Below are 12,657 nucleotides of genomic sequence, written 5' to 3'. Positions count from 1 at the left end.
AAACTCTCTATATTAAATATTCCTCAGCTCCTTCCTTTTAGGTTGACATACTTTATAATAAGATTTATGTTTTTATTTTTTCTTTTCTGTGGAGAACAGTCTTACTATGTTGCCCAGGCTGGTCTTGACCTCCAGACTCATGCAATCCTTGCACCTCAGCCTCCCAAGTAGCTGAGACCACAGGCCTGCACCATCACACCTGGGTTTTTATTTGTAGAGATGGAGTCTTACTATGTTGCCTAGGCTGGCCACGAAAGTCATACATCTTTGTTATACTTACTCCTAAGTTCCTTATAATTTTAGTTATTAGTGTTATTATGGTCTGTGCTAGCTTTATGAAACTTATTTTTTTCTGTTTGCCATTATATTCACAGTTGGCATTGATATATTTAAAACTACTCTTTTGAAAATCCCTTACTTATTTTATTTATTTATTTATTTATTTTTATTTTATTGTTTTTGAGACAGGGTCTTGCCTTGTCACGCGGGCAGGAGCTCAGTGATGTCATCTAAGCTCACTGCAACCTCCGCCTCCCAGGTTCAAGTGATCCACCTCATTTTTATTTTTTAAAATACTCTCTCTTCATATATAAATTTTTTTTCTGAATCATTAGAAAGTAAGTTTTGACCAGGCACAGTGGCTCATGGTTGTAATACTAACATTTTGGGAGGCTAAGGTGGGCAGATCGCTTGAGCCCAGGAGTTCAAGACCAGCCTGGACAACATGGTGAAACCCCGTCTCTACAAAAAAATTTAAAAATTAGCCTGGCATGGTGGGGTGGCAGGATTGCTTGAGCCTGGGAGGTCGAGGCTGCAATGAGCTGTGATCGTGCTACTGCACTCCAAAGTAGATAATAGAGTGAGAACCTGTCTCAAAGAAAGAAAGTTCATTTTTAGACTGAACACAGTGGCTCACACCTGTAATCCCAACAGTTTGGGAGGCTGAGGCAGGAGGATAGCTTTGAAGCCAGGAGTTCAAGACCAGCCTGGGGAACATAGTGAAACTCTGTTTCTACAAAATTATGAAAACATCAGCTGGTCATGGTGGTGCACACCTGTAGTCCTAGCTACTGAGAAGGCTGAGATGGGAGGATTGCTTGAATCCAGGAGTTCAAGGATACACTGAGCTATGACTACGCCACTGAGCTCCAGCCTGGGTGATAGAGCAAGAGCCCTGTCTCTCAAAGAATGTAAATTGTTGAAATATTTTATTTCTAAATACTTCAGTGGGTATTTCCTAAAAACAACATTTTCTTATATAACCATAGTATAATTGTCAAAATCAGTAAATTAATGTTGATACAGTACTCTTATCTAATTCAGACTTTCAAATTTTACCAATTGTTCATATAGAAAAAGAGGAAAAAAACTTTTTTCCCCTGGTCCAGAAATACGTATTGCATTTGGTTGCCATTTTTCTAATTTCTTTTGATCTAGAACAATTCTTCAGTCTTTATCGTTAGTGACTTTGTCATTTTTTTTAAAGAGCAAGTGAGCTATTTTGTGGAATATTCATCAATTTGAGTTTCAGTGTGATGTTTCCTCATAGATTCAAGCCATGCATTTTTGGTAGAATGCCACAAAAGTGATGTGTCCAGGTCGGATGCGGTGGCTCACGTCTGTAATTCCAGCACTTTGGGTGGCCGAGGTGGGTTGGTCACCTGAGGTCAGGAGTTCAAGACCAGCCTGCCCAACATGGCGAAACCCTGTCTCTACTAAAAATATAAAAATTATCTGGGCGTGGTGATGGTCACCTGTAATCCCAGCTACTCAGGAGGCTGAGGCAGGAGAATCACCTGAACCCAGGAGGTGGAGGTTGCCGTGAGCCAAGATCACGCCATTTCACTCCAGCCTGGGAAACGAGAGCGAAAAAAAAAAAAACAAAAAAAATTAGCTGGGTGTGGTGGCACATGCCTACTTGGGAGGCTGAGGAAGGAGAATTGCTTGAGCCCAGGAGGCGGAGATTGCAGTAAGCTGAGATCACGCCACTGCACTCCAGCCTGGGCGACAGAGCTAGACTCTGTCTCCAAAAAAAAGGTGATACATCCTTGATAGTGTATCTCAGGAGGCACATAAAACCTAGTTGAGCCAATACCAGTGATATTAATTCTGATTACTTGATTAAGGCATTGTCTGTCAAATTTCTCCACTATAAAGTTACTATTTTTCCTCTTTGTAATTACATATATCTTGATTCAATTTGGTCTTTATTTTGTTTTGCTTTGTTTTGCTTTTTTGAGACAGAGTCTCGCTCTGTCGCCCAGCCTGTAGTGCAGTGGCACAATCTCAGCTCACCATAACCTCCACCTCCCGGGTTCAAGCATTTCTCCTGCCTCAGCCTCCTGAGTAGCTGGGACTATAGGCGCGTGCCACCACGCCCAGCTAATTTTTGTATTTTTAGTAGAGATAGGGTGTCACCATGTTGGGCAGGATGATCTCGATCTCCTGACCTCGTGATCCGCCCACCTCTGCCTCCCAAAGTGCTGGGATTACATGCGTGAGCTACTGCTCCCGGCCAATTTGTTTGTTGTTGTTGTTTTTTGGAGACAAGGTCTTTCTCTGTTGCCTAGGTTGGAGTGCAGGCATGAACACAGCTAACTGCAGCCTCAACCACCTGGGCTCAAGCAATCCTCCCGCATTAGTCTCCCAAGTAGCTGGGACCACAGGTGCATGCCACTATACCCAGCCAATTTTTTTATCTTTTTGTAGAAACAGGGTCTTGCTTTGTTGCCCAGGCTGGTCTCGACCTCCTGGGCTCAAGCAATCCTCCCACCTTTGCCTCTCAAAAAAATGCTGGGATTATAAATGTGAGCCACTGCACCCAGCCTGATTCTGTTTTTGTGGGGTTTTTGTTGTTGTTGTTGTTTGTTTTTGAGACAGAGTCTCACTGTGTCGCCCACCCAGGCTGGAGTGCAGGGCGATATCGGCTCGCTGCAACCTCCACCCTCGGGGTTCAAGTGATTCATCTGCCTCAGTCCCCCAAGTAGCTGGGATTATAGGTGCGCACTACATGCCTGGCTAATTTTGTATTTTTTAGTAGACACAGGGTTTTGCCATGTTGGCCAAACTTGGACTCCTGACCTCAAGTGATCCGCCCACCTCAGCCTCCCAAAATGCTGGGATTACAGGTGTGAGCCACAGCATCCAGCCCTGATTCTGTTTTTAAGAATAGTTGCAGCTGGGCACGGTGGCTCACGTCTGTAATCCCAGCACTTTGGGGGGCCGAGGCGGGCGGATCACGAAGTCAGGAGATCAAGGCCATACTGGCTAACATGGTGAAACCCTGTCTCTACTAAAAATACAAAAAAATTATCCGGGCGTGGTGGCACGTGCCTGTAGTCCCAGCTACTCAGGAGGCTGAGGCAGGACAATGGCGTGAACCTGGGAGGTGGAGCTTGCAGTGAGCCAAGATGGCGGCACTGCACTCCAGCCTGGGTGACAGAGTGAGACTCCATCTCAAAAAAAAAAAAAGAATAATTTCTGGAGCAAGAATTGTTTCTGGGCAGGGGGGAAGAATAGTTACAAGGCAAGGTGCTTGTAATCCCACCACTTTGGGAGGCTGAGACAGGAGGATTACTTGGGCCTAGGAGTTCAAGACCAACCTGGTCAACAAATCAAGACCCTGCCTCTACAAAAAAATTTAAAAATTAGCTGGGTAGGGTGGTGCACACCTGTGGTTTCACCTACTCAGGAGGCTGAAACGGGAGGATCACTTGAGCCCAGGAGTTCAAGGCTACAGTGACCCCCATGATCATACCACTGGACTCTAGCCAGGGCAACAGAGCGATTCCCTGTCTCTTTATTTTTATATTTATTTATTTATTTATTTATTTATTTATTTATTTATTTATTTATTTTTTGAGACGGAGTCTCGCTCTGTCGCCCAGGCTGGAGTGCAGTGGCCGGATCTCGGCTCACTGCAAGCTCTGCCTCCCGGGTTTACGCCATTCTCTTGCCTCAGCCTCCCGAGTAGCTGGGACTACAGGCGCCCGCCACCTCGCCCGGCTAGTTTTTTGTATTTTTTAGTAAAGACGGGGTTTCACCGTGTTAGCCAGGATGGTCTCGATCTCCTGACCTCGTGATCCGCCCGTCTCGGCCTCCCAAAGTGCTGGGATTACAGGCTTGAGCCACCGCGCCCGGCCCCCTGTCTCTTTAAAAAAAAAAAGTTACAGGACAATTCAGGTTTTGTTTTTCATCTTGAGTTAGTTTATGGTAGGACCTAGGAAAGGGCAGATGTCTTCAGGAGTTCATTTGATCCATTACATTGATTGTGAATCAGTGAGCAGAGATGAGCAAACAGGCCAATTTGAGATTTCAAGGGAGAGCTTTTACTGGCAAGTTTGCAGTTACCCCTTTTCACCACTAGATGGTAGTGCCTAACAGAGCTTATAACTGCACATTTTCAAAGGCTGATGAAAAAATAAAATTCAATTTTATGATGATATTTATTAAATGTAATTCTATCTACATGATCTTGTAATATTCACTTAGGTACTGTAAGTGATTATATCATAAAATGCATTAAATATGTTTATGAAATAAGTTTTGTAAAAGTTTTGTAGACTAGTAAAATCATGAAAAATCTGACAGGTTTTTAAAAATGTTCCTAAGATTGTGGTTAGAAACTAGAGAATTAATATGCAATAGACCCTTATCTCAGAATTACTTGGAATTGAGGATAATTTTGTTAATCAGGACTTCCAGTGGGCTAGAATCTTTAACACATCATATTGTGCTTACTTTTCCTAGCATGAACAAGGCTCAGTTATGATGTTTGAGCACCTTATTAATTCTAATGGAATCAAGCCTGTCATGGAACACTATGGTCTCATCCCTGAAGAAGATATTTGCTTTATCAAGGAACAAATTGTAGGACCACTTGAATCACCTGTCAAAGGTGTTTTGGTAAGTTTATGTACAACTTAATTTTAACTGACTGGTGCTTTTCATCTAGCCTTTTCATGATCCCTTCTGAGTTATACATTTGGCTATTTTAGAGGCTAAATGGTAAAATATGAGTTCTATGTTTCTACTGTTTAATGCAAAAAATAAAAGGCTTATATTTTTTTCTACCTCTCAACTGAATTATTTAGAACTTACTTCCCAAAACTATATATACAGAAATTCTTTTTTTTTTTTTTTTTTTTTTTTTTTTGAGACAGGGTCTTACTCTGTCACACAGACTGGAGTGCAGTGGTGCAATCTCAGCTCACTGCAACTTCCACCTCCCAGGCTCAAGCGATCCTCCCACCTCAGCCTCCTGAGTAGCTGGGACCACAAATGTGCACTACCATGCCCAGTTAATTTTTGTATTTTTTGTAGAGATAGGGTTTTGTCACATTGCCCAGGCTAGTCTTGAAATCCTGAGCTCAAGTGATCTGCCCAGCTCTGCCTCTGAAAGTGCTGGGATTACAGGTGTGAGCCACTGTGCTTGGCATAAATTCTTTTCTTTTCTTTCTTTCTTTCTTTCTTTCTTTCTTTTTTTTTTTTTTTTTTGAGACAGAGTCTGGCTCTGTCGCCCAGGCTGGAGTGCAGTGGCCGGATCTCAGCTCACTGCAAGCTCCGCCTCCCAGGTTTACGCCATTCTCCTGCCTCAGCCTCCCGAGTAGCTGGGACTACAGGCACCCGCCACCTCGCCCGGCTATTTTTTTGTATTTTTTAGTAGAGACAGGGTTTCACCGTGTTAGCCAGGATGGTCTCGATCTCCTGACCTAGTGATTCGCCCGTCTCGGCCTTCCAAAGTGCTGGGATTACAGGCTTGAGCCACCGCGCCCGGCCTCTTTCTTTCTTTTTTTTTAGACAGAGTCTTACTCTGTCGGCGAGGCTGGAGTGCAGTGGCACGATCTCAGTTCAGTGCAACCTCCATCTCCCAGGCCCAAGCAATTCTCCTGCCTCAGCCTCCCATGTAGCTGGGATTACAAGTGTGTGCCACCACGCCTGGCTAATCTTTGGATTTTTAGTAGAGATGAGGTTTCACCATGTTGCCCAGGCTGGTCTCAAACTCCTGACCTCAGGTGATCCACCCACCTCGGCTTCCCAAAGTGCTGGGATTACAGGCGTGAGCCACTGTGCCCGGCCATAAATTATTTTTTAGTGAATATATATGCAGTATTTTATTCATTTAAAAAAATTTTTTTTAGAGATGTGGTCTCACTGTGTTGCCTAAGCTGGTTTCGAATTCCTGGGCTCAAGTGATTCTCCCACTTTGGCCTCCCAAAGTGCTGGGATTACAGGCGTGAGCCACCATACCTGGCCTGCAGTATTTTATGTAGAAGCCTAAAGTAATTTTGTTTGGAATGTAAATGTGTATGTTTCATCTAGCCATTAAAATGAACATATTTGGCCAGGCTCAGTGGCTCATGCCTGTAATCCCAGCACTTTGGGAGGCCATGATGAGAGGATCACTTGAGTCCTGGAGTTTGAGATCAGCCTGGGTAACATACTGAAACCCTGTCTCATGCCTGTTGTCTCAGATGCTTGGGAGGCTGAGGCAGCCTGCAGTGATCTGTGATTGTGCAACTGCACTCCAGCCTGGGCAACAGAGCTATACCCTGTCTCCAAATTAAAAAAAAAAATCACATTTGAAATATTTAAATATATGAAGATCTACAAAAAAGTTGAACTGGTTCAATGGAAAATCTGTTTTGTTTCCTTTTTGATATTTTGTATTTTTTAAATTAAAAATAAAGTTGGAAAATAATTTCCCCCTGAGACTTTTAGGGTTGTTTCCTCAAATATATACAAGTGTACTTACAGTATAAGATAAAGAGATGGGTTTTGTAGCAAATATCCTATTTCCAAAACAATTGAGCTCAAAGAATACATTCAACAATGCATATTATTTAGACTAGGTGTGTAGCTACTTTGAAAGATAGTACTATTTTAATGCATGAATTCAAGCACCATTAGTTTATTATTAGATTTTATATTATTTATTTATTTTTTTATTTTTGAGACGGAGTCTTGCTGTGTTACCCAGGCTAGAGGGCAGTAGTGTAACCTCAGCTCACTGCAACTTCCACCTCCTGAGTTCAGGTGATTCTCCTATCTCAGCCTCCCGAGTAGCTGGGATTACAGGCATTTGCTACCTAGCCTGGCTAATTTTTGTATTTTTAGTAGAGACGAGGTTTCACCATCTTGGCCAGGCTGGTCTTGAACTCCTGACCTCGTTATCTGCCCTCCTCGGCCTCCCAAAGTGATGGGATTACAGGCATGAGCCACTGCGCCTGGCCTAGATTTTATATTTTTCAAAAACTTGGTTTATAAACCAAGAAAACACAGTTGTTGTTGGTTTTGGGAAATGTAATACAGTTAAGATCTTTTCAGTGGCACAAGAAAAGAAAATGTGGTATCAATAAGGTATCATATACCTTAGCATTTCTTTTCCCTTTCTACTAGTTTTGAAATGAAGTGGAAGAAGGAATAGAACCTTCTAGTTTATCTTATATTCCCAGTCAGGTATCTGTTTATAATTTACAGATTAATAAAATTGCTTTGCTTTGATTATAAATAGATTTGGTGCCTGTCCTAAAACTTCCAGTGGGTTTTCTTGCCTTCCAGTGGCCATATAAAGGGCGTCCTGAAAGGAAAAGCTTCCTTTATGAGATAGTGTCTAATAAAAGAAATGGCATTGATGTGGACAAATGGGATTATTTTGCCAGGTATGCACTGAACACTTCTGAAAAGTTGGCTAAAATATTTATATAAATTTAGTATTACTATTTAAGGTACAGCTTCCTTGTTGAAAAATTTCATATCTCTGCTTTGGAATCCTTCTAGGGACTGCCATCATCTTGGAATCCAAAATAATTTTGATTACAAGCGCTTCATTAAGTTTGCCCGTGTCTGTGAAGTAGACAATGAGTTGCGTATTTGTGCTAGAGATAAGGTAAGCTCTGCCAGAGGAGATAATAAGAAGAGTGTTGTTCCTGGTCTGAAATTTGGAAATAACCATTTGACAATTTGGAATAATTGGTAAATCGACAATCTCTTTACTTAATTCCTAGGATTTGTAAATATCTTTAGTCTCTTCCCTCCTACTGCATTATTAAATAATAATAAAATTAAAATGGACATTTATTAAGTTTTGAGTCAGACACTGGTTTTGGGGTTTTTCTGTTTGGTTGGTTGCATTTTTTTTGAAATAGGATCTCACTGTGTTCCCCAGGCTAGTCTTGAACTCCTGAGCTCAAGTGATCCTCCCTCCTCAGCCTCCCAAGTAGCTGGGAGTGCACATTATCATGCCTGGCTTGTATGAGGCATTATTTTAAGTGCTTTGGACGGATCAACTTATTCCGTATAACCCTGTGAGATAGATACTATTATTCCATTCAACAGGCGAGCAAATTAAGGCACAGAGAAGGCATATAATTAACAAGTAGTAGAGTTGGAATCTCAACCCAAAAAATTTGTTTCCAGAGTCTCTCTCTTTTTTTTTTTTTGAGATGGAGTCTCACTCCACCACCCAAAGTGCAGTGGCGCCTTCTCAGCTCACTGCAAGTTCCGCCTCCCGGGTTCACGCCATTCTCCTGCCTCAGCCTCCCTGGTAGCTGGGACTACAGGCGCCCGCCACCTCGCCCGGCTAGTTTTTTTTTTTGTATTTTTAGTAGAGATGGGGTTTCACCATGTTAGCCAGGATGATCTCGATCTCCTGACCTCGTGATCCGGCTGCCTCAGCCTCCCAAAGTGCTGTGATTATAGGCATGAGCCACTGTGCCCGGCCCAGAGTCTCATTTTTAATCACTATATTAGTGTTGAAAAATTTTATACAGTTAACACCTGAACAAAATCGTGTTTAGGGGTGCTACCCCCTCTCCTAGTTGAAAATCTATATATAACTTTTCTTTTTTTTTTTGGTGTCAGAGTCTCCTTCTGTTGCCTAGGCTGGGGTGCAGTGGCACGATCTTGGCTCACTGCAAGCTCTGCCTCCTGGGTTCAAGTGATTCTTCTGCCTCAGCCTCATGACTAGCTAGGTTTACAGGTACATGCCACCACGCCCAGCTAATTTTTGTCTTTTTATTAGACAACAGGGTTTCACCGTGTTGGCCAGGCTGGTCTCGAACTCCTGACCTCAAGTGATCCACCCACTTTGGCCTCCCAAAGTGCTGGGATTATAGGTGTGAGCCACTGTGCCTGGCCTGCGGCCTGCATACAACTTCTGACTTCCCAAAAACTTAAACTACTAATAGCCTCCTGTTGACCAGAAGCCTTATTGATAACTTTAATGGTCAGTTACACATATTTTGTATGTTTTTTTGGTTTTTGTTTTGTTTTCAGACAGGGTCTTGCTCTATCACTCAGGCTGGAGTACAGTGACACTATCATAGTGCACGTAGCCTTGACTTCCTGGGCTCAACTGATCCTTCCTCCTCTGCCTCTTGAGTAGCTGGGACTACAGGCCTATGCTTGGCTAATTTTGGAATTTATTTTATAGAGGTGGGATTTCACTGTGTTGCCCAGGCTGGTCTCAAACTCCTGGGATCAAGCAACCCACCCACCTCAGCCTCCTAAAGTGCTATGATTATAGGTATGAGCCACTGTACCCAGCCTATTTTGAATGTTACATGCATCATATACTATATTATTATTATTATTATTATTATTATTATTTTGATACAGGATCTTACTCTGTCACCCAGATTGGAGTATAGTGGTGCAATCTCCAATCACGGCAACCTCCACCTTTCCAGCTCAAGCAAATCTCCCACTTCACCTTCCCAAGTAGCTGCAACCACAGGCACATGCCACTATACCGGGCTAATTTTTCTATTTTTTTTTGTAGAGAGAGGGTTTTGCTATGTTCCCCAGACTGGTCTCGAACTCCTGACCTGAAGCAATTTGCCGTCCTTAGCCTCCCAAAGTGCTGGTATTACATGTTGGAGCCACCATGCCCCGTCTACTGTATTCTTACAATAAAGTAAGCTAAAGAAAAGAAAATGTTATTAAGAAAATCATAAGGCAAGGCCAGGCGCAGTGGCTCACGCCTGTAATCCCAGCACTTTAGGAGGCCAAGGTGGGTGAATCACCTGAGATTAAGAGTTCAAGACCAGCCTGCCCAACCTGAGCAACATGGTGAAACCCTGTCTCTACTCAAAATACAAAAGTTAGCTGGGTGCAGTGGTGAGCACCTGTAATCCCAGCTACTTGGGAGGCTGAGGCAGAAAAATCACTTGAACCTGGGAGGCAGAGGTTGTGGTGAGCCGAGATTGCGCCACTGCACTCCAGCCTGTGTGACAGAGCAAGACTCCTCTCAAAAAAAAAAAACAAAAAAAAAACATAAGGCAGAGAAAGTATATTTACTATTCATTAAGTGGAAGTGGATGATCATAAAGGTCTTCATCCTCATCGTCTTCACATTAAATAGACTCAGGAAGAGGAGGGGTTGGTCTTACTGTCTCAGGGGTGGCAGCGGGGCAAGAAAATCTGTATAAATGAACTCTTACAGTTCAAACATGTGTTGTTAAAGGTCAACTGTAGTTAAACAAGTGAAATCACTAGGTCCCTGTTAGATGGCAGTCATGTAATCAAAAAGTAGTATAGTACTATACTATAGAAAGTCAAGTACGGCTAGGTGTGGTGACTCATACCTGTAATCCCATAATCCCACTACTTCGTGAGGCCGAGGTGGGCAGATCGCTTAAGCTTACAAGTTTGAGACCAGCCTGGCCAACATGGTGAAACCCCGTCTCTACTGAAAATACAAAAATTAGCCAGGTGTGGTAGCATACACCTGTAATCCCAGCTACTCAGGAGGCTGAGGTACGAGAATCACTTCCACCTGGGAAGTGGAGGTTGCAGTGAGCCAAGATTGTGTGCCATTGCATTCCAACCTGGGTGACAGAGCGAGGCTGTCTAAAAAAAAGAAAAAAGAGAAAAAGTCAAGAATGAAGAACATAAGAATAGTGATACCTATTTCCTACAGTTATTGGGAGGATTAAAATATATATTTATATACATATATATGCATATATATATGCCTGAATATATATATATATATATATATATATATATATATATATATATATGCCTGAAACAGAACCTGTCACAGAGTTTGAGCATGTAGTAGATTTTAGGGGTTTGTTTTTTTTTGTTTTTTGTTTTTTGAGACAGAATCTCGCTCTGTCACCCAGGCTGGAGTGCAGTGGCTCGATCTCGGCTCACTGCAAGCTCCGCCTCCCAGGTTCACGCCATTCTCCTGCCTCAGCCTCCTGAGTAGCTGGGACTACAGGCGCCTGCCACCACGCCCAGCTAATTTTTTTGTATTTTTAGTAGAGGCGGGGTTTCACTGTGTAAGCCAGGATGGTTTCAATCTCCTGACCTTGGGATCCACCTGCCTCAGCCTCCCAAAGTGCTGGGATTACAGGCGTGAGTCACCGCGCCCAGCCACGTTTTATTTTTTTTTGAGATGGAGTCTTGCTCTGTGGCCCAGGCTGGAGTACAATGGCGTGGTCTCAGCTCACTGCAACCTCTGCCTCCTGGGTTCAAGCGATTCTCCCACCTCAGCCTCCCTATTAGCTGGGATTACAGGCACCTGTCATCATGCCTGGCTAATTTTTGTATTTTTGTAGAGACAGGGTTTCACCATGTTGGCCAAGCTGATCTTGAACTCCTGACCTCAGGTGATCTGCCCACCTCGGCCTCCCAAAGTGCTAGGGTTACAGGTGTGAGCCATCGTGCCTGGCCTAGTTTATTAAGAATGAAAGTTCTGGCTGGGCGCGGTGGCTCAAGCCTGTAATCCCAGCACTTTGGGAGGCCGAGACGGGTGGATCACGAGGTCAGGAGATCGAGACCATCCTGGCTAACACAGTGAAACCTCGTCTCTACTAAAAAACATACAAAAAAATTAACCGGGCGTGGTGGCAGGTGCCTGTAGTCCCAGCTACCCAGGAGGCTGAGGCGGGAGAACGGCGTGAACCCAGGAAGCAGAGTTTGCAGTGAGCCGAGATCAAGCCACTGCACTCCAGCCTGGGTGACAGAGCGAGACTCCATCTCAAAAAAAAAAGAAAAGAAAAGAAAAGAAAAAGAATGAAAGTTCTTGCAATGAAAGACTTGTACTACAGCCTGGCCAACAGAGCAAGACTCCGTCTAAAAAAAAAAAACAAAAAAACAAAGAATGAAAGTTAGCTGGGCACAGTGGCTGATGCATGTTATCCCAGCAAGGTTGAGGTGGGAAGATCACTTAAGACCAGCCTGAGTAACATAGCAAGACTTTGTCTTTAAAAAAATAAAAAATAAAAATAAAAAAGAATGAAAGTTTCAAGCCAATAAATGGCTTTACTAATCTGCCTCCTCATTTTGTAGTGGAGTCAAAGGTGTTAATGAAGAAGTCCTTGTTCAAAGCCCTCTTGTCTGCCACAATCCCTTTTCCTTGTCCTGTATACTTGTCTCTAATAAGGCTAACATAATCTGATCCTATTAATATTTACTTCATGTTTTCCTGCAGGAAGTTGGAAACCTGTATGACATGTTCCACACTCGCAACTCTTTACACCGTAGAGCTTATCAACACAAAGTTGGCAACATTATTGATACAATGTAAGAAACTTGATTGTCATTTCCCTATAAAATTTTCCTTGATACTTGGCTAGAGTATCATACTAGGCTCAACTAGACATTTCTAGATAAGTTCAAGTAAATATTAAGTGATTAAATTTAAAG

General features: G+C 42.9%; 1 protein-coding gene and 1 long non-coding RNA gene across 7 annotated transcripts in view; one reads left to right on the top strand and one right to left on the bottom strand.

The window, feature by feature from the left end:
• SAMHD1 (SAM and HD domain containing deoxynucleoside triphosphate triphosphohydrolase 1) overlaps window positions 1-12,657 on the top strand; it is a 60,822-nt gene that overhangs the window by 25,545 nt on the left and 22,620 nt on the right. For all 5 annotated transcript variants that reach the window (XR_013398669.1, XR_013398670.1, XM_077948561.1 and 2 more), the window contains 4 exon segments: window positions 4,750-4,905; window positions 7,561-7,661; window positions 7,780-7,888; window positions 12,443-12,534. Coding sequence is in view for 3 of the 5 variants with exons in the window: in XM_077948561.1 (XP_077804687.1) it covers window positions 4,750-4,905; window positions 7,561-7,661; window positions 7,780-7,888; window positions 12,443-12,534 (458 nt within the window). In the remaining 2 variants the exon portion in view is untranslated.
• LOC144332111 (uncharacterized) lies at window positions 5,119-12,255 on the bottom strand. Of its 2 annotated transcripts, none has more exons than XR_013399881.1 (5): window positions 11,984-12,255; window positions 11,173-11,467; window positions 6,379-6,468; window positions 6,003-6,203; window positions 5,119-5,225 (listed from the first exon to the last, which is right to left on the bottom strand). It is a non-coding gene; the product is annotated as an uncharacterized LOC144332111 (long non-coding RNA). The 2 variants fall into 2 exon arrangements; XR_013399882.1 differs by having other exon boundaries at window positions 5,120-5,251; window positions 6,028-6,203.

The sequence above is a fragment of the Macaca mulatta genome, chromosome 10 (genome assembly GCF_049350105.2).
Source record: "Macaca mulatta isolate MMU2019108-1 chromosome 10, T2T-MMU8v2.0, whole genome shotgun sequence".
NCBI classification, from domain to species: domain Eukaryota; kingdom Metazoa; phylum Chordata; class Mammalia; order Primates; family Cercopithecidae; genus Macaca; species Macaca mulatta.
The sequence above is the reverse complement of the archived record's forward strand: the minus strand, read 5'-3'. Positions and strand labels throughout refer to the sequence as shown.